Source organism: Furipterus horrens, unplaced genomic scaffold (genome assembly GCF_987537825.1).
Source record: "Furipterus horrens unplaced genomic scaffold, mFurHor1.1.pri manual_scaffold_6, whole genome shotgun sequence".
NCBI lineage: Eukaryota > Metazoa > Chordata > Mammalia > Chiroptera > Furipteridae > Furipterus > Furipterus horrens.
Genome location: NW_028327176.1, coordinates 71,756,162 through 71,776,258, shown reverse-complemented (window position 1 = coordinate 71,776,258; position 20,097 = coordinate 71,756,162). Strand labels below are relative to the sequence as shown.

At 48.3% G+C, this 20,097-nt stretch overlaps 1 protein-coding gene across 2 annotated transcripts in view; it reads right to left on the bottom strand.

Annotated features, from left to right (window-relative positions):
• The window catches only part of CRACDL (CRACD like), a 56,739-nt gene that overhangs the window by 26,648 nt on the left and 9,994 nt on the right, over nt 1-20,097 (bottom strand). For both annotated transcript variants that reach the window (XM_090280342.1, XM_090280343.1), the window contains exons 2-6: nt 19,755-19,923; nt 14,982-15,117; nt 14,457-14,621; nt 6,568-6,795; nt 133-1,780 (exon numbers count right to left, since the gene is read on the bottom strand). In XM_090280342.1, the coding sequence (XP_090136468.1) occupies nt 133-1,780; nt 6,568-6,795; nt 14,457-14,621; nt 14,982-15,117; nt 19,755-19,923 (2,346 nt within the window). The remainder of the gene's footprint in view (nt 1-132; nt 1,781-6,567; nt 6,796-14,456; nt 14,622-14,981; nt 15,118-19,754; nt 19,924-20,097) is intronic.

The following is a 20,097-nucleotide window of genomic DNA, read 5'->3' as shown; positions in this document are numbered from 1 at the left end:
CACGACAAGGTTTTTATCCAAGTGTTTACCTGTTTGGTGGATGCCCAGTGAGCTGTTCTCACTGTGACTGCCCACTGTCCCACCCTTCCCAAGCATGCTCAGACCAGGCCGCTACAGGGCTGGAGTTCTTACCAGCTCCCCGGTGAGGCAACCTTTTCTCCACTGTCCGACTCTCCTTTCTGGGGCCTGGGGGTGGCACGACCTTTTCCAGCTCCCCGGGGCTGACATCAGGGGACGCAGGCGGGCAGGGGAGGGTAAGGGTCTGCAGAAGCGGCTTCCTGGGCAGGGGTGGCTTGGAGCCCAGCTGCTCTGATGACCGGGCCTTCCCCTTCCCCTGGTCGTTGGGGGACCTGGCCCCCTGAATAGTGGGAGCCATCCCCATGTGACACTTGTCATCTTTCGAGAGCAGAGTCAGTCCTCCTTTTTCTAGCCTGACCTCAGCACTATACCTCTTGATTCCTTTCACTTCTGACAAGGACACATTTCTGTGTTTGAAAGAGAGAGATGTGGATCGGAGCTTGACGGGGAAGGGGCTTCTGTCCCCACACATGAGTGCCTCCTGGGAAGCAGGGCAGGGATCTCTTGTGACTGGTGTGGTCACCGCATCCTGGGGGTTCTGCCCTGCCCCAGCCTGGCTGGCCACTGTGTTCCCTGAGTCCTGAGAGCCACACTCAGCTGGTGAAGGTGGCTCCTGAAGGTCCACTTTTTGTTTCTGGCCCACCAGAGGCACCTGGAGGTCATCGAGGGCAGCCTCGCTCCTCCAGGCCAGGTTGCTCCTCAGCAGGGGTGGCCGGCTAGTGGAGGGGACAGCAGTGGGGCCCACAGGGCCAGGATGACCCAGCCACTCTCTGTGGCCTGTGCGTGGCCACACCCGGCCAGAGGACACAGAGAACTTCTTCACGCCCCGTGACTCACTGCCTCTTCTCCTGATTTTCTGCTCCGGTGCCTCCCTTTTGGGCCCCACGTGTGTGGACTCTGTTTGTTCAGCCTTGGAAAGCTCCAGGGGGATGGCTTCTTTGTCCGGAGCACAGGGGGTGGGCTCCTCTGGAGGGGACTCCAAGATGGGTGGGGTGGGGGACACGCTGAGGCTCTTGCTTGCAACCAGGGCCTTCTGCTTCAAGCAGCTCTTGGGGGCTGGGGGGCTTGAGGCGTGGTCCTCAGAACATTCTGTCTCTGCCCCCTCAGGACTGGGCACTGCCTGTGTCAGCTCCACCTCCTTCTGTACATTGTGGTCTGGCCCATCTGGACCAGAGAGGGTCTCTAAGAGGATGGTGAGGCTGGTCCCAGGAGGTGTCGTGTCTTCCTCGGGGATGTGGGGTGACAACAAACTCTCAGCACAAACCACCTCATCAGCTATGCCTTTGGGCAGCAGACATGTGCTTTCAAGGAACAGCTCCTCCCTCTGATTTTTGCTCTTGGAATCGGGATGCGGGGAGCCTTCAGGCAGAAGCAGGAACTCCAAGCAGGGGGCTGGGCCTGACATGGGCTCCTTGACCTCTGGGGTGGATGGGCGGCTGGAGGTATTGTCCCCAGGGGAGCTCTCCTCCTCAGCACTGGCACTGAGTGCTGGGCAGTGCTGCAGGCGTGCCCGTCTCACACAGGGTCCCCCAGGTGGCAGCTCAGTGGCGGGTCCCCTGGGCTCAGGGCCTCTGTCCAGGGCCACATCCTGCTGTCCAGCACTGGGTTTCTCCTCTGAGCTGAGTGTGGGTAATGGCTTCTCATCTGATTCCTCCTCCTCGGGGGTGCACATCAGGTCACTCAGGGATTCGGACTGTGCCCGCTAGGGGAGAGGAAGGGGACAAAGACAGCATCAGATGCTGAATATTAGGAAGCCTGCGACCTTCCGACTTTGCTCAAGATTTCACATGGTTTAAAGGCAGCAGCTGTCTCAGAAGCTGGCACCTGAGTGGACAGTCACATCCAGTTGTCTTTCCTTAATCCCTCCTCTCCTGGTCTATTTTGGATTCTTGCCTCATAAGCTCAGCTTTCTGCAGGACGGTGGCAGCTACACCCACAAAATAAATGTGGCCTAAGGCTCTCGTGGCCAAGCCGTGAAACCAGTGGACGGTGCTCTCGAGCGAAGCAAAGGAAAGGGGAGCGACACCAGGTGGAGGTCTGCCCTGTCTTGCGCTCTACACTCATTACTTCATTTACTCCTCAAGTCAACCCAGAGAGGAAAGGATTATTACTCCCCCAGAAGGTCATACAGGTCCACATCTTGGTCCAGGCGGAGCACGGGACCCCAGTGGGATGCCAGTGCTCTGTAACCCTGGGCGTCCTCAGAGAAGCCTCCTCCTTACAGCCCTCTCCCCAGGTTGGTACCCTCAGAGTGAGGGCAGACTGGTTTGCCTAAAACATGATTCCCATCACATCAAACAGGACCAACAGTGAACCGTAGCTTATAGGATAAAGTCTGAACTTTTCCGCTAAATTTAGTCCTAAAGTCTCTGCTCTTAAGTTGTTTATCCAGCTCCCTGCTCAGGGGCAACCAAGCTCCCACCACCCTCTATGCCAGCCTGTGGGTCTGAGTGACATCCTCACACCTCCAGGGCACCCCCAGGACTGTCTCATATGCCACTCTGACAGAAAGCCTTCCTTGCCTCTCCCCTGAGGCTTATGAATCTCCCTTCTCGCCTGAAACCCTCAACCGACTTGTGGCATTTTTCTTAGGCTTAATCAACTTCCTCCCTCCTGTACACAGTCAGTCCCTGCTCTCTTAGGAAGGAAAGGAGACCAAGATAATCACAATCATTCAAAAGCCACATGTGAAAATGACCCAAAGGTGGAGGGTGCTGAGACTGATCTTTGTAGAAAGTTCATGACCTTGTGCCTGCAGAGTCCCCCAGGCTGTCGCACAAGCACAGTCTCTCCTCCCCCTTTTAGGAAACGCTGCAGGTGCGTTTGCAATAGGGTTTTGTTGTTTGTTGATGTTATTTTTAACATTTTCCAGCCAGCATCTCCTGCTAAAAGAACACAGGATAACTGGAATTTTTGAACAATACCTAAACTAACTCTTGCCAAGATGCATGAGCCTGTTCTTCTGGGTATAAAAAGAGGAAGCGGTGTAAGGAAATCTCTAGGAGAATTTTCAAAAGCTGCAGGAACAAAGGCATTACTGGCCTTTTGCTGTTATAGGAAATCACTGATGTTGAAACCCTTCAGGATGTGGGTCACATCTTTAAATGCGTGCGCAGAGGAGCAGGCCCCACATGGCCCATCCCAGCCTGAGCCACTGGCCGCTCCGAGGAGGCTGCGGTGCAGGGTGCGCATGGCAAAGGCTGGCGTGGGACATGGACTCCAGAGGATGGGCTTGGACGCTGAGCAGAGGCTTTGCAGGGAGCAAAGAGGCTTTGACTCAGCCTGGAATCCCTGGCCAGGCACAGCAGCAAGGATGGGCATACCCACTCTATCTCCACCGCCTCCCCCTCACCTCTTCCACTGGGCCCTCCTGAGCAAGCAGAAGTGGGGGACCATTGCTCAGCCTGCACCAGGATGGAGACTATCCTGGCTGCCTACCCTCCTCATCAGCCTCCTCTCACCAGAAATAGTCTGGGAGCAGCATCCACATGATCTCCAGGCAGGAGATATCGCTGACGAGCAGAGCTGGGGTGAAGGGAGGCTCCGTTCTCCGTCTGAGGCCCAGGATTATAGCCAGCAGCTTTGCCAGCCACGCAACCTTGATCTGGTCATGCGATCGAGCTGCTCTGGTAGAGTTCACAACACTCCCTGCTCCTGGCACTGCCTGGGTGGGGACGAGGGCTGGCTGGGGTGGTGACACATTCGCATCAACCCTTATGGCTTTTCCTCATCTGCGCTGGAGCCACACACAGGGCCCAGTTCTGTGCAGCAGGTAAAATGCTGAGATAACCACCTGCACTTGTCTTTCCTGACTTCTGCTTTGGAGGAGGGCAGACAGATTCCCAAATGCACACTTGAATGTGTTCTCCTAACTTGAAATAAATATTACAGTCTTGATAGCCGAGGGTTATTTTTTTTAACTATGCAAGATTGGGTTCTTAAGGTAAGAAAAGCCCTTCTGCTTTCTTCTAGAGCTCTAAAAGATTCAAAGGCTAGATGATGTGGAGGACAGTTTACCCTGCTAGTGACAGAGCTGGCGAGGCCTGGCTGGGCATGGACTGCTTGTTCTGCCCAAATGGAGGAAGGAACTTGGGCAACGGGATGAAGAGAATAAAGACTGTGCAGGTGCCTGAGTATGGGATGGAGGGTAGATGATAGAGAAAGAAATCTCAGATATTATGTGGGATCAGAAAGACAGGGGAAACTTGGACCTCACTGTCTAGTGAAGCTCAAAGTGGCAGTGAACCTCCACAGACATCCCATGGTCAAGAGGGCAGCAGAGGGGGCAGTGCAGCGGCTCTTCCCTAACTGCAAAGCAGGATGGGAGCATCAGAAAGCACTTTAGTCCCCAGGAGGAGAAGGTTACCAGGAAGGTCCTTATGATCAAAGGGCAAAGGAGGCTGAAGACACTGTAGGACATAAACCTCTCCTGAGGACCAAACAGTGACACTGGTGACCACTGGCCAGATACCTCTGCCCAGTCAGAAAAGTATGAACGCTTCTAAAAACTTATCAATGCCACTTCCTACCAAGGAGGGGAGGGAAAAAAGGATGGGAAGATATGGAAATGACAGTTTAAATGAAGGAAAGACTGCATTTACCCAGACTGAGAAAATCAGATTTTTTTGTTATTCTAAAAAATAACAAAGTCTAAGTCAAGTTCAAGAGCCAAGTCAAGTTCAAAAGCACAGAAAGAGAGGTGCAGCTCTCCTTCCCCCAAAGGCAGAAAGAAGGAATGCTGCACTCCCCGCTAAGGTAGGAGCTGGGCTTTCCTCTGCCACCGAGTCCTGGTCTGGCTGTGGCTGGTTACAGACAACCCATGAGAACAAAGCCCACACTTGCAGGCCAGAGGGAGCTTTGTCCTTGCCCTGTGGCTGCACTCAGCACAGGGACAGGCAGGTCCTCACCAAGTACCTACAGCTCAGAGCCTTTAACTGTAAATGTCCTGGATATGCAATCATTTGTACACATGCCCTAGTGCCCACCTTGCATGAGGGCATGTTGCCCTGGAGGTAACCATAGCTCACTTCTTTCTCCAGCTTCAGTCCCCTCAACAGTCAGCCTTTTAAAACTCATGCCAAGGGGACTCCTACGAGCCCATGAGGAGGACCGGGAGTCCCCATTCCCCGCTCCCCATTCCCCTTGCTCCTACAGGCCCTTGAGTTGGACTGGGAGCTTCCTCTCCCCTCCCCACTTCCCCCTTTTTTCCCCCTCAAAACACCCATTTTCTAATCCTACCCCCCCAAAAAAAACTTATGCCAAGCCTTGCAGCATGACTTTCAAAAGCACATTCCACACACCCAAAGGTAAACCCGCTCTCTCAGGAAGTCCGACATCCTGAGCAACTCCACGCCACTGTCTTCAGCGAAGTACCTAGCTTGCCCTGGGTAAGTTACCAACACCCCACAGTCCTGTCTCAAGTGATAATGGGAGAGAACGTTGGTCAGTGAGTATCTCTTTCTCGGCACTATGTGCTCCGTGGCCAGGCCAGCCCACACCCTGCTTTTCGGCTCCTCCAGGGGTGCAGCAGTGTAGGCACCACCAGGCAGGGGGAAGGCACCAACCCTATGTGGGCTAGTAACTCCCTGGTACCATGAGGCCAAAGTACTCCACGAGTGAATCCTTGGCTCCCACAGCTGTGAGCCAACAACTGCCCCAGGCTGCATGCCCAAAGAGGGCTCTGCCCTTAACAGGGGCACATTCCCCTGCTACTAAGCAGGTGTCCATTCTTGCAGTTCAGCTCCTTCTTCTGTCATTCACTCACATTTGTTTATTCATTCATACATTCAACAAATGTTTACTGGATGTCAGCTCTATGACTAGTCTTGTTCCAGGGGCTGAAAGTACAGCTGGGACAAGGTCTCAGAGGAGACTGGCAGTAAACAAGTGAGCACATATATTTTCAAAGGTCACGTCTGTGTATGGCCGGTGCTAGGAAGGAGTGAACATGGTGATGGGAAGGTGGGGCTGCTTTCCACAGGATGATCAGGTGAGCCTCAGTGGGGAGAGGACTTCTGAGCTGAGACCCCAAGACTGAGAAGGAGCCACCAGGAAAACAGCATCTTGAGCCAGAGATCATTAGGTACAAGGCCAAAGGTCCCAGACAGCTTAGAGAGTTCAAGAAGCAGGGAGGAGGCCAGAGTGTGTTAAGTGGGAGAGAGTAAAAGGGAATCTGAGGGACAGGCAGGGCCCGGGCATGCCAGGCCTGGACTGTGGACTCCACAGTGAACGCAGAGGGAAGGCAATGGACGGACAGCACATAGCAGGTTCTTGATATGTGTGGTAAGGGGAGGGGAGGGGAAGGAAGGGGAGGGGAGGGGGAGTAGGGAGGGTTTATGCAGGGAAGAGACATATCTGATTTATGTTGGAAAGACAAGCAACTCAGCCTCATACAGCAGGTCAATGGGACTGTGAATGTTACTCAGAGTGGGCACTTGACCCTGAGCGGAGAGAGGTGGGGTGGGATGGGTGGGGATGAAGCACAATTACCGAAGACAGGCGCCTCATTTTGCTTGATCGCTGGTTGCGGGGCTTAACCAGGAGCTTGTGCTTAGCTGCAGAGTTGTCCAGGCAGGAGGAGAATTCTGGGGGGTGACTGAAATCAGCCACAGGCGCCACACTGGTGTCCAAGGTCCGGGGAAAGATGGGAACACTGCTCGTGTGCCTAGAGGAGAGCTGGTCTGGAGAGGGCGGCTGGGATGAGGAAACCAAAGAGACCTTCACGAGAGAAGGAGCAAACAGCAAGTATTAATTCTTGATATGAATAGGTACAGCAAACAATACTTCCACTCTTTCTACCATGCCACGTCTCCCTACGAAAGAACATGTTTTATATCCAGTTTCAACGGGGAGGATCCTAGGGCAAAGGGCTGGGAGCTTTAAGTGCTGGGCCACGCAGAGAACCTGTGTCCCAGGCATCCTCAGCAGAGAATGGCCTTCCCCTCCCACAGCTGCTGGCAGAGGTGCTTCAGACAAGAGCTAGTTTCTTTGATGACGTAGACCAGCTCAAACTTCTCCAAGGGCAGAGTCGGGCTTCGTCCTGTCCCTGGAAGCTGAGAGGGTGCCCCAGTGGTGGGACTTACAGGCAAGGGGACAAGGTGAGCTGAGCCCCCTACTCAGCAGTTCATCGTCGAGCTGCGGTCTGTTCATTCTAGAAGGTTTCTGTATCCTTAAGGATTCTCTTAGAGAAATTTGGCTTTAAGTTACAATATTTCACTAGTTTACACCACAGAAGAGAGTAACGGACAGCCAAGAGCAAAAGTGTTGCCAGGAAGTCTGGCTATCATATGCAAGAATGATGGCAACACCCTAAAAGCCCCACCCAGTGAACTTGGCAAGCTTGTCCACCAAGTGAGGTCTAAGTGGGTCTTCTGCAAAGACATTTGTCGGCATAAAGTAACAGAGTGGGGACCAACTGTACACCATGACAAGTTCAGTTCAGATGATAAGCGAGGTGCAGAGAGAATCTGGGAGGTGCTGCCTTTAGTTACAACCCTGCCACCCACAAACAAACTTTCTATTCTAGCATGGTGCTCAATTTTAGTATCAAGTTTACATGGTTTTTCCAATGTTATTTTCCAATTACTTTATTGTAGTAAAATACACATAACATTTAGCATCTTAACCATTTTTTCAAATCCTTACCCAAGGATATCTTTTTTTTTTTTTTTTCCAATAGAGAGAGGAAAGAAAGAGAGAGAAAGAGAAATATTGATGTTCGAGAGGAACATCAGTGGGTTGCCTCCTGAATGTGCCCTGACTGGGGATTGAACCTGCTACCGAGGCATGTGCCCTGACCAGGGATTGAACCCTTAACCTTTTGGTGTACAGGGGATATGCTCCAACCAACTGAGCCACCTGGCCAGGGCTAACATTGTAACCATTTTTAAATGTGTAGCACAGTGGTATTAAACCCATTTATATTATTGTTCAACCATCACCACACCATCCATCTCCAGAACTTTTCCTCTTGTAAAAGTGAAACTCTGTACCCATTAAACAACTCCCCATTTCCCTTTCCCCCAGCCCTTTGCACCCACAATGCTACTTTCTGTTTGTATGAACTTGGCCTAAGTACCTCACATAAGTGAAGCCTACAGTATTTGTCCTTTTGTGAGGGGCTCATTACACTCGGCATAATGGCCTGAGGTTCATCCATGCTGCAGCGTGTGTCCCTTTCCTTCCTCTGTGTGCACAGCCCACATTTTGTTTGTTCAGCCATCTTTTAATGGACACTCGTGTTGTTTCCACATTTTAGCTACTGTGAATAATGCTGCTATGAGCATGGGTACACAAATGTCTTCTTGAGAACTTGCTTTCAATTCTCTTGCATATTTACCCAGAAGTAGAATTGCTGGGTCATAGGGTAGTTCTAGTTTTAGTGTTTTGAGGAACCTCCATACTGTTTTCCATGGTGGCTGCACTGTTTTACTTTACCAATATCAATGCACTGGGATTGCAATTTCTCCACATTCTTGTCAAAACTACTTTTTTATAGTAGCCATCATTATGGTGAGGTGGTGTCAAGTTTACATTTTAACTTTAGACCATAATTTTATGCATCTCACAATGATTTAGTAAGCCCCGTGAACAAAAAGTCTCAGGAAGGAGTCAAAGTGTCACTCCCAGAGGCATGGGGCCATCTTGCTGGACCCTGGAGCCCCACACAGAACAGGTGCCCAGCAGCCGCTGCTGAACCAGGGCTGGGGGTGCGGGGGAGAAGGAGGACACGGCTGAGAGGCAGGCTCTGATACAGGGGCTGCCCGGCAAAGGCACCGCCTAATCCCTGTTCACATAAAGGTCCCTGACATCTTCTAAGGCAAGTATGAAGTTAATTTTTGTCAGTGGGGAGAAGATAATTACTAAAACGAGGGAAAGGGGTTGTAAGTAGACCACTGGCTGGTGTGGCTCAGTGGGTTGGGCATCGTCCAGCAAAGAGAAAGGTCGCCGCTTTGATTCCTGGTCAGGGCACATGCCTGGGTTGCAGGTTAGATCCCCAGTCCGGGCGTGTACGAGAGGCAACAACCGGTGTTTCTCTCACACTGATGTCTCTCTCCCTCTCTTCTGCCCTCCCTTACCTTCTCTCTAAAAATAAATAAATAGACTTCTGGCCAAGATGGAGGCTTAAACTGACACACTCGGTCTCCCTCTACAACTAGAAAGGAATACAACTACCTCAAAACAAAATATAACTAGAAATTTCAGAAAATAAAACTACACGGAAGCCCAACATACGAAGTTATAAACCAGCGGCGCTCCTCGAACAGGTAGGAAGAGCGAGGCAGGCGGTGCTGTTTGCGGTAGCACCAGGGACAGCGGCAGGGAGAGCAATCCTGGCTGCAGTCAAGCCACAGCAGCTCCCGACTCCAATGCTGGGAAAAGCAGCCACTGCGTTGCCTTGGACTGTAAGGCCCAGAGGGCGGGAGGACGGATCCTGGTCTCCCAGTGGAGAATAACAGCAGGAATCCATCTTGGACCCCACCCCCACACAAAGCGCCACAGAGCCAGGAAAAAGGTTGTGGATCGCCACTGGTTGCCAGGTAGTGACGACAAAGCGCCACAGTGCCGTGAAAAAGGTTGTGGATCGCCGCTGGTCGCTGGGTTGTGGCGAGTACATAGTCTCCGCACCCTATAGCCTGCCCAAGAAGCAAAGCAAAACACAAATCTGTCAAAATGAGGCAGACAACTATAGAATCCCGGTGACACAGCTCACCAGGCAGCAGATGAAGAATCTGACAGATGAACAAAAAAGAAACCTTTCAGAAGCTCAGTTCAGAGCTATAGTAATTAGGTGGCTTACAGAATTAACAAAACATTTGGAACAAGACAAGAAAGGATTGAAAGCCACTCATACTGAAAAGAATGAAAACATATACGAGACAAGTGGTGAGGAAATAAAATCCAGAGATCAAATCAACAAACCAGAACATAGGGAAGGAACAAACAGTCACCAGTGCAGAAAGAGGAAACGGAAAGCAAGGAAAGTGAGGAGAGGATCAGAAACCTCTGCGACAGCTATAAGAGATCGAACATACAGATTATAGGATTGCCAGAGGGCGAAGAAGAAGAACTAGAAATTGAAAAATTAAGTGAAAATATAATAAAGAAGAACTTCTTGAACTTGGGGAAGGAAATAGACTTACAGGTCCAGGAAGCACAGAGAGTTCCAGAAAAACTGGACCCAGGGAGAACCACTCCAAGACACATTAAAATCAAATTGTCAAAAATTAAGGATAAAGAGAGAATCTGAAAAGCAGCAAGAGAGAAGAAAAGAATCATGTACAAAGGGGTCCCAATTAGACTATCAGCTGACTTCTCAAGGGAGATCCTGCAGGCAAGAAGAGACTGGCAAGAAATATTCAAAGTAATGAAAATCCAAAACCTACAGCCACGAATACTCTATCCAGTGAAATTGTCATTCAGAATAGAAGGGCAGAGAAAGTGCTTCCAGGACAAAATAAAACTGAAAGAGTTCATTAGATCCAAACCACTATTATATGAGATGTTAAAGAGACTGGTATAGAAAAAGGAGGATCAAAACTATGAACATTAAAATGAAAACTGTATCACAAGAACCAACAACAGAAGCTAGGGAATTGAAACAAAGGCAAACTAAATAGGCAACGAGACTGGAAAAAGAACTATAAGTATGGGGAGCATATTGGGGGGAGGTCAGCAGAAAGGGGGAAAGGGAAAGGGAGGGAGATGGTACAGGAATTAAGAAGCATAGTAGGAGGGAATGGAGTAGACAGGATAGGTTGAAAAGAACTATACGCACAACCAATGGGCATGGACTAAAAGGGGGGACAACTGGAGGGAGGGGGGCCACCAGGTGGAAGGGAGCAGAGGGAAGGGAAATTGGGACACTGTAACTGTATAATCAATAAAACATATTTTTAAAAAATAATAAAATAAAAATAAATAAATAAAATCTTATTAAAAATAAGTGGACATAATCAATTTTAGTTTTCTTGGTTTAGCTACTCAGGTTCTTATGGAACTAAAGCAAGAAAACTTATTTTTAAATAAACCACAGAACTCCTGGCCAAGACTTACTCTGTACCTGTGGCTTTAGCTTCCCCTGCTGTGGCTGAAGGCTCAGGAAGTCGCCCTGGAATGAACTGGCAACAGCTTCCCCAGGGAGTCCTCCTCAAGGGTCACAAGCACAATGGGTCTTTCTCAAAATCATACAGAACCCTGCATTTCCCCCTGTCTAGAGGAATAGTACATATAAACACTGGGTAAAACTTTGTGGGGTTTTATTTGTTTGTTTGTTTTGCTAACTGTCTGGAACTCAAGAGAACAGATGAGCTGCTTTGCAAATGCTGAATGATTACTTTTGTGACAAAGGGCCTGCGGTCACCCCTCTATATACCCAAAGGACAGGCATCCCCCAGGGTCCCCTGCATTTGCTCTGCCTGGGCAGATGGTCTTGGTGAAGCCCACTCTAGCCCCTCTGCTGGGAGCCCTTGGCTGGGAGCTTCACTTCCCAGACACTGTGAGCAACGCGCTGTGTCCCTGTACAGCTCCTGCGCTGGCTGTCACAGTGGTTCTTCCTGATGGGAACTGAACTTTCTGCTGCGGCGTGAGGCCTTGAGGCCTGGAAAGATCAACCCCTTCAGGACCAGGAGAACCATAAGCTTCATCTTCGATCACTGAAGTAACCGTAGGAGGTGGAATGGGGTCCAAGGGGAGGAGGGGCAGGAAAGCTGACCAGCATTTTTATCTGTGTGTTGGCAGCACCTGAGCATTCCCACTGGCACTGCTTGCTCCCACTCACCCAACCTCCCCTGAAATCTGTGCTTCTGGATGATTCGGGAAGTGGATGATTTAAAAGCTTAACTGTGACCGTGTGTTGGGGGATGTGGCTCACAGGGCCCCAAGGAAATGGCCTGGGGTTCAGAGGCAACTGTGGGCGGCAGCTGCTTTACGATGTTTGTCCTCAAAAAGAGGGCTCAGCCCCTGATGGGAGGCTGAGGGCGGTGCACGCAGGAGCGGCTGCGGCTGGGGGCAGGGGTGCTGGGGCCCACTGTGTCTGGGAGGAGAAGTCAGCTGACCTTTGCTTGTGAGGAGAGCGCAGGCACTGACCTACCTGATCTCTTCGGATTCTCTCCCTGAGCCTCTGAGGACAGACTCCTGGAGCTGACACACCTGCCAGGTCACTCAGCAGCAGTGGCGTGTCTTACCTGTTGCCACCAGAGCTGCTCCCCTCCACTAACCTGCCCTCGTCTCCTGGAGCAAACAGACTTGCCAGTTTGCCACACTCTATCCCTGGTTCTGTACTTAATGGCAGGAAACCTAGAACATGACTAGTGATACCTAATTTTACCTTAAAAATCACTAAATTAAGTTTCATCAGTTGCCACCTCACATGGTAATAAAATTGTAATAAATAACCCTATGTATTTCCTGAAAAAATTCATCCTGCCAAGAAATATCACCTCGGCAGTGACATCAAATGCTGTTACTAAAGATCTTTTTTTCACAATAATCTTAAGTTTCTCTGTCCAGCATGTGTGAGGTGTCACAGCAGGAAAAAAACTAAACAGCCTGCAATCCCATCCTTTGGGGTGTAAGGCGCCATTATATCAAATGCCATGTATTATATAAACACTAGAAACTTTCAGGGCATTAAATATGTTCACGTGTCTTCAAAACCATGATGATAAAAATTAACTTTTTTTTTTAATCTTAAAGGCTCAGATTTTGGTTTCCTATGAAGTTAGTGGATCGTTCACAGTGTCCAATAATTGTTTTTGTTTTTTTGAAAGAACATAACTATGGGAGGGATATTAAGAAGGATGAAGTCAGCCCTGTTCAACATGAGTGGTTCCCACTCAGCTAATTGTGGAAAAATTTGCACATCATGGCCCTTTGTGGGTTTGGTGCTGGCTCACTCCTTAGTGAATGGAGTTAGAAATAACCTGTTCTCTGTACTGCCTGTCCCCTCTAAACACAGAGAACTACGGTGCTGTGAGCATCAGACAATGCTGTGTGATGGAATGGGGGGGGCAGGTGGTCAACAGGGGTTCACAAGAGACATCTCCCCAGCAATGTGGCCCTGGAACACACCAAGTCACATGTGGTCTTCAGTGTCCACAACTGAAGCCACACATGAGGGTGCAAAGGTGTCTCTGTCACGTGATATTTATAGCATAAGCAGCTACAAGCCTGTTAACTTCTCCTCCAGTATTTTAAGGTGTTAAGGGATATAGTGTTGGCTTGAAGCCTAAGAAATGGGGCAAACATCTTCCTATCCTCTCTCCCTTCTCCTCGAGATGGGAGAGCAGTTGTGGGTAGCATATTGTCTTCAGACCTGGCTCGTGGAGCAAGCAGGGACAGGCTCACCCTAGAGCAGAATTCTAAAGAGAATTCTGGGGCTTGTTTATTCTGGGGTTTGTTTACACTCAGCTACACCACAGCCCTTCCTGTGCCTGTCATTGGTGACCTTCCAGCCACCCACAAGTACACACGAATGAGGAGAGATTCTTTTCACTTCCTTTGCAGTAGGGCTTCTGGATGTCCAGGTTGAAGTGACTACTGACTATATTTCAGAGTAGCACAGAATCTGCAAGCCACTGAGTCACAGCGAAACCCCCGAGACCTCCCTGTGAGAAGTAGGGCAGGAGCGACTGCTCCGAGGGCACAGTGGGCAGGAGTGTGAATGTAAAATAAGGATCCTGGGCTTCATTTGTTTTCCAAGCATCAGCATAACATGGATAACTCCAACTCCATCCAGCCCTCAGCAAGCTGTCTACAAGGGGGAAATGATCAATTATGTACAAGTACATGGTGTGGGCTAAAATGGAGGCATCATGAGCTTTGTTGTTTGCACATTAGGGAGAGCTCAGTTCCTCCTCATGGATTCTCTTGGCCCTGCAGAGGCCAAAAATACCTCTCCTATCTGCTGCCCTTTTTACCAGAACCGTGCAGCACATTCCTACCCCTAACCTAACAAGTTCTCCTTGTCCTCCTCTCAGGCATGAGGGCCTGGATTACGTCACATACGTTCACCACTCCCTTCTTCCTCCACCTGAGTGTCAGATGACAGAGAACAGACACAAAGGTGTTTCATTCTTTCGTAAGAAATGCTGTCTGGTCATCTGCTCAGACAGGAAAAACAAGGTAAGGGGTTGATTGTATCAGATCTCTAACAATCACAAAGAATGTTATCAAAATCCTATCTCCTAATAGGACCTGAATTTCTGCTCAAAGAATGAACATAAATACTAACTGTGGGCACCAGTGACCTGGTCTGGAATACCTCCTGCTGCCTTGAGCCCAGCCCCCCAGCATAGGAATCGCACAGGGCCTCCGAGTACTCAGCTGCTCTCGGTGGTGGGTGAGGATGGACACATGGGGGGTGCATGTGGACTTGCCTTTATGATTGTTCCAGGACCCATGTCATGCAGCAAGGACATCTCTGGGGGGCTCCTGGGCAGCCCATCGTCCTCAGAACTCATGCCGGCATCATCTCCCCGCTTGACAGGAAGGCTCCCTGGAGGAGGTGGCAGCCCCATTTTCACATTGCACTGTATTTTTAACTGGATTGGAATAAAAAACACTGTTTTCATCAGCAGGTATTATCATAAAGTCCCCTTGTCCCGATTCATTCATTCATTCATTCATTCAGGGGATATTTTCAACGCCCTTGCCTGGGTTCAGAGGACTGAACTGAAAGAACATCTGCCACCAGCTCTCTGACTGTCATCTTTGAAGGAGTAGTTAGAACTTAGAACGAGTGAAGACTCAGTTGTAACTAACTTGGTGTATCTTGGGGACATTGTGATGTGCACACAGTTATACTTTAAAATATATCAGATAAACCAAGCCGGAATCATTTTAAAACATCTTGATTTTTACGTGATGTACATACCAAGTGACACTGACAAGGAAGAGTTTACCTGCAAAGCCTTAATCCGGTCACACACGTTTTCTTGGGAGAACACCCGCACAGGCCGTGCAGAGTCCTGGCCCGACTCAGGAATGAAAATACTGTCGTGTGAGAGGGCCCTGCTGCCCAGCGTGCCCCTTGACTCCCTAGGAGAAAGAGACACTGTGAAACTCTGCTCACTGCCCCCTCTCACCTGGGGTCCCCAGGATGAACAGCGGGGGCGTGTGGATCGATGACCCTGCATACGACCAGCCCACACCACATTTATTTTTAATTTGTTCCCGACTTTGGTTTATCCCTACCCTGTCAAATACCACAGTCAACTGTCAGGCGCATTGCAGAGACAGAAATTTTCCTAACATATCTGAAGTTTGTGTGAATTCTTTTTATTAATAGAAAAACCGAGGTCTGACGAGGTGTGAGGTCCCAGACAGGGGCCTCCGCTGCCTGGCTGGGCTGTTGGGAGGATGAGGTCATTCCTGTGGGCAAACACACAGCGCCTCGGTGGGCTGCAGGCCGTGTTTGCACAGCAGGTCGAGGGCCTGCCTGACAGAGGCACCTTCACAGGGTCCAAAAACACAGCCATGGCTTCATAAGAAATGAGAACTGCACATCTGCAAAGCCAGGCCCTCTTTTCATTACCTGATATGATATGTGCAACCCAACCTGTGTGCCTCAGCCCTGGATGGCAGATGGCAGCCCGTCTGTCACCACCAGCCAGCCTCTTCCCCAGCCTCTTCCCTAGCTCAAGGCTCTGAACCCACAGGACATTCACAAAATGTTCCAAGAGGATGTGGGAGTTAGGTGTCACGTTTTCCTAGCAGTAGTGGCTGCCTGAACAATAGGTGAAAGGAGGTGATTAAGACTTGATGATGAAAGAAGGAAAGCCCACCCCAGAGACCATCTTGTACACCACAACACCCCCACAACCCCGCCCCGGGCATCCTGTCCTCTGTGAGGTATTAGGGACTCTTAGGCGTGGCCCTGCTCTACTGCAGATCTAACTGTACTCGTCGGTGGAGCTTTCTAACTACTTTCTAGCCTGCAATAGTGAATTTGCAAGTGGGGAACCCCTGGATCCCACAAGAACATGTCCTTATGTTTCTGGGAGGGAACCAGGCCAAGTGAAAGCACCAGGCAGGCCCTCCCACCAATGGCAGTTTCTGTCACAAAGATCACAGGCACACCTGGCTTCCCTCCTACAGTGGGCAGCCCATGGCCACACCCTTTGGAAACCACGAACACTGACTAGCCCAACCACCTCCACTCTGGGTGGAACTGGGAGTTCAGACAGCATGAAAAGGTCTCTGCAGAGATACACTGGCAAAAACACAAGGCTATTCACTATGGCAACATTTATGGAAGCAAAAGACCAGAAGCAACCCAAATGTCCTTCAGGAGGTGAACATGATACAGTGGAGACTCTGCAGCTGGTCAGTGGGTGAGGAGGATCTCTGTAAACTATATATGGGCAGCACCAGACCACACCAATTAAAAAAAAAAAAAAAACAGAGTGCAGAACAACATTTATGATGTGTTAGCTTGGTATGGGAAAGCGGGTATGAATATATATGAACATATGCGAACCTATGTGTGTATTTGCTTATATTTTTAAAAATAAAAAGATAAGTAACAAATTAATAAAAGTGATTTCCTTTGGGGGAAAAACAGAACAAGATCAGAGACGGAGTGCCAAGGTACCTACAGTTCCAATTTTGCCTTTGAAGCTATATAAACATTTTACATAGTTAAAAGACAATCAAACAAAAAGGAAATAAAACAATCTCTAAAACTAGAAAACAAGCCAAATTTTATATCAGGTTATTGGCATAACCACACAGAGAAAAGTGATTTAAAGTGACTTTAACTCCAGATCCAAAGGACTTTTGACTCTACATCTGTAATAGACTAAATTCTAAGAACAACAAGCACAAAGATATCAAATTGCACTCGGTAGTCTTATTAGAAGCAACACTGATTTTTAAAAAACAATGAAGAACAATCTTCACAGTATGTAACCTCTGAGTGGGAAAGGAGGGTAATAAAGTTATTATAAGTATATTGTACAATGAAGAAAATAATTCTGTTAATATCATTAGGAATCAAGATATCCAGTATAAGAAAAATAAATAAATTCAAATAAAGAACCAAAGAAGTAAAAATTTTATCTTATTAAATCTAAACTGGAAGTATCCATGAATTAATTATTTTTCTCTTAAAAAGTAAAGCATGTTTTCTAACTATTTGAACTGGAAAGGTCAGCCAGCCTGTGGTCTCCTAAAATCACTTCACACTAAAATGAAATAGGACCCTGTGATGAAATAGCTGATTACAGGTCTAGGGCAGGAAACATGCAAAATAAACCTGAGACTTCTCATTGTACAAGAAAGCAAAGAAGCTTTCAAAGACAAATGGGGTCATGTTAAAAAAAACCCAGGAGCTAATTTGAAGTGACTTCCAATAGCCCAATAGCATAACATGGGACAATGTGAGCATAAAAAATCAACAAAGGTTGTCAGGGGCTACAGACAATCAAATATATAAAAGTACATGCCTTAAAAATGATACTCAAGAAATAACAAAATTCATTGGTCAGTACTGGAAGTTGCTAGGGCACCAGGTTATCACTCTGAAGGTGGATCAATAAAGGGATAATTATCTAAGTATTATCCTGTCCCTCCTGTACAAACCATATTTGAGAATCATCAAGAAGTTGATGAAGGAAAGGTCCTTTGCATAGAATTCCAGAGCACATACAGAAAATATGATACAATTAGAAAAACCACCACTCCGCAATGAAATGATGGTCTAGGCAATGACCATCAGTGGGTATTAAAACAATTAGGTGAAGACTGATGGAGGGATCACACTGAGAACCCCCAAACCCACTGCTCAGTCTTAGAGTCACCAGAAGTGGGGCAACCAGGAAGTATGTGCCCTGTGATCTGAAAAGTACCATCTTGAACCTCAATGTTATTTAGTGCCTAGATCCATCTAACACTTCACAAGAAATTCAGAGAATATAGAAATGAGTTCAGTCATGCCAAGAGAAAGCAAAGCCAGAAATGTGGGATATCCTGCAGAGCAACTGACCCTGCTCTTTCAGCAGATCAATGACATGAAACAAAGGAGTAGAGGTTTGTTATAGATTAAGAGACTTAAGAGGCATAACCACACAATAAGTGGCCATCAGCTTTTCAAACCCACAAAGTCCCATGGGCTTTGCAAGCATTATTGTGTCTGGGCAGATGGAAGCATCTGGCCACGCTGATGGAGAAGTTGCTGCAGTGTCCAGGAGACACAGAGACTCTCGGCTACTGAGTGCCTTTAAGATCTTGCCTGTCCTCCAGGCTGCTCTCTAAAAATGTTATTTGCATTTCCAGAGCCTCATCTTACTCCACCCTCAAGCTTCCTTTCCTAGGATCAATCCAGCAAACTATTTCCAGTAACAGAGGCCCAGGCCTCTGCTAGGTGCTGGGAATATTGGGAATATAAAGGTGAAAAGGACAAAGCCCCCACCTTCCCATGGGCTCTGGCGACAGAGGAGACGGACAAGCAGGTCATTTGACCCTGCTTGCCCCTCCTGCTATGCTCCTGTTCCATGGTTGGAGGGGCCATGCCCCGGGCTGTCTTCCCAGCACCAGAACTGTGTGTCCTGGTCACGAGGGGTGGGTGAGGTGAGTGTTAGTTTCCGTTGGGCTGGCCCAGTCAAGACATTTAATAATTAGCAATGTATCGACATTACGATAATGTCTTCCCCTCAAGAGTGTGGAGCATGCTGCCTCAAACCGGTGTTCAGTCCATGCTCCCTGTGCTCCACATGGTGCGGTGTGGGAATCAAACTTCCTGCTACCACTGAAAAACCGAAAAACAAACAAAACCTGACAGTAAAAAACTTGAATCTTTCCTCATCAGTCATTTGGCACCACCAAGTGGTCAGTGTAATTTCTACTCTGTGAGAAACGTGAGGGGACAATGTGGCCTTTCCCAACCCCAGAGGTCATTATGCCTCTGAAGAGTTTTCTCCTCAAACTAAGGGTCAGTGTTGTTTAAAAAAAAAAAACACAAAAGTTGTTATGACAACAAATCTGTTATTTTTTTCCTTCTTACTCACAGATATAACAGCTGGAATAACTGAGCATATGTATTATAACTATATTTTGGTGAAATGCAAGTTATAAAATTAAGAAGACTTAATTGTCATAACCTACTGAGTCTGTTCTTCCTAAAAATATTTTTGGATGATTCGAAGATCAAAAAGCAAAAAGCCTTCCCCTCCCACCTCTCTTGTCTGTTTCTCTCTCTCTCTCTCTCTCTTCTTCCCCCAACCCCACCTCAAAACTTTATTAGATTCCTCAAAGTTCAAGCTTAAAGAGATGTATTTTCTATTATAGTATCCAGGCCCTCAAAATAATTTTAGAATAAATTAAATCAGGGCTCATATTTGAATCTTGCCGCTTTCAGGTGTAGGATATTGGGCAAGTTCTCCAAAATTCTGCTAATGCTTGCTTTGCTCAGTTATAAAATGATATATCCTATTTCCCATCCCACAGCTATGCTAGAACTTTAATAGATGCAGCACCTGGCCCACAGCAGGTACCTGATAATTTTGCCCCAACTTTCTTCATATATGAAAAGACAGAAAGCACAACTTCTGTAGGAGAATCTGCCATGGAATTCCCTAGGAAGAAAGTAGGCACAGAAACCCGGCAGCTTACCATGACAGCAACCTGGTCTTCAGGCCCTCCCAAGCCCCCTCCTGAGGATGTGAAGAGTAACTTACTCGAGCTCATCCTCTGAGTCATAGCCCACAGGGCCTGACTCGATGGCAGTGACCTCACTCTTCGCCTCACTCTGTTTCCAGGTGCTACTTCCTGTGGAGGAAGGAGATTCCTTTCTTTTCTTCTTACCGAAGAACTTCTTAAACGTTTTGAATTTGGATTTTTTCTTTCCTGTGCAGAAGGAATGCATGTGAGTGCTTAGCAAGCCTGTGTGGGATATGCATGAGAAAGAGAGGAAGTGAGATTTCTGTCTGAGCACCCAATGATTCCTTCCTGAAGAGCCCTTTTACCACACAGAGGTACCTGAAGTACACAGCGCCCCCTTTTTGCACACTTGGAAACAAA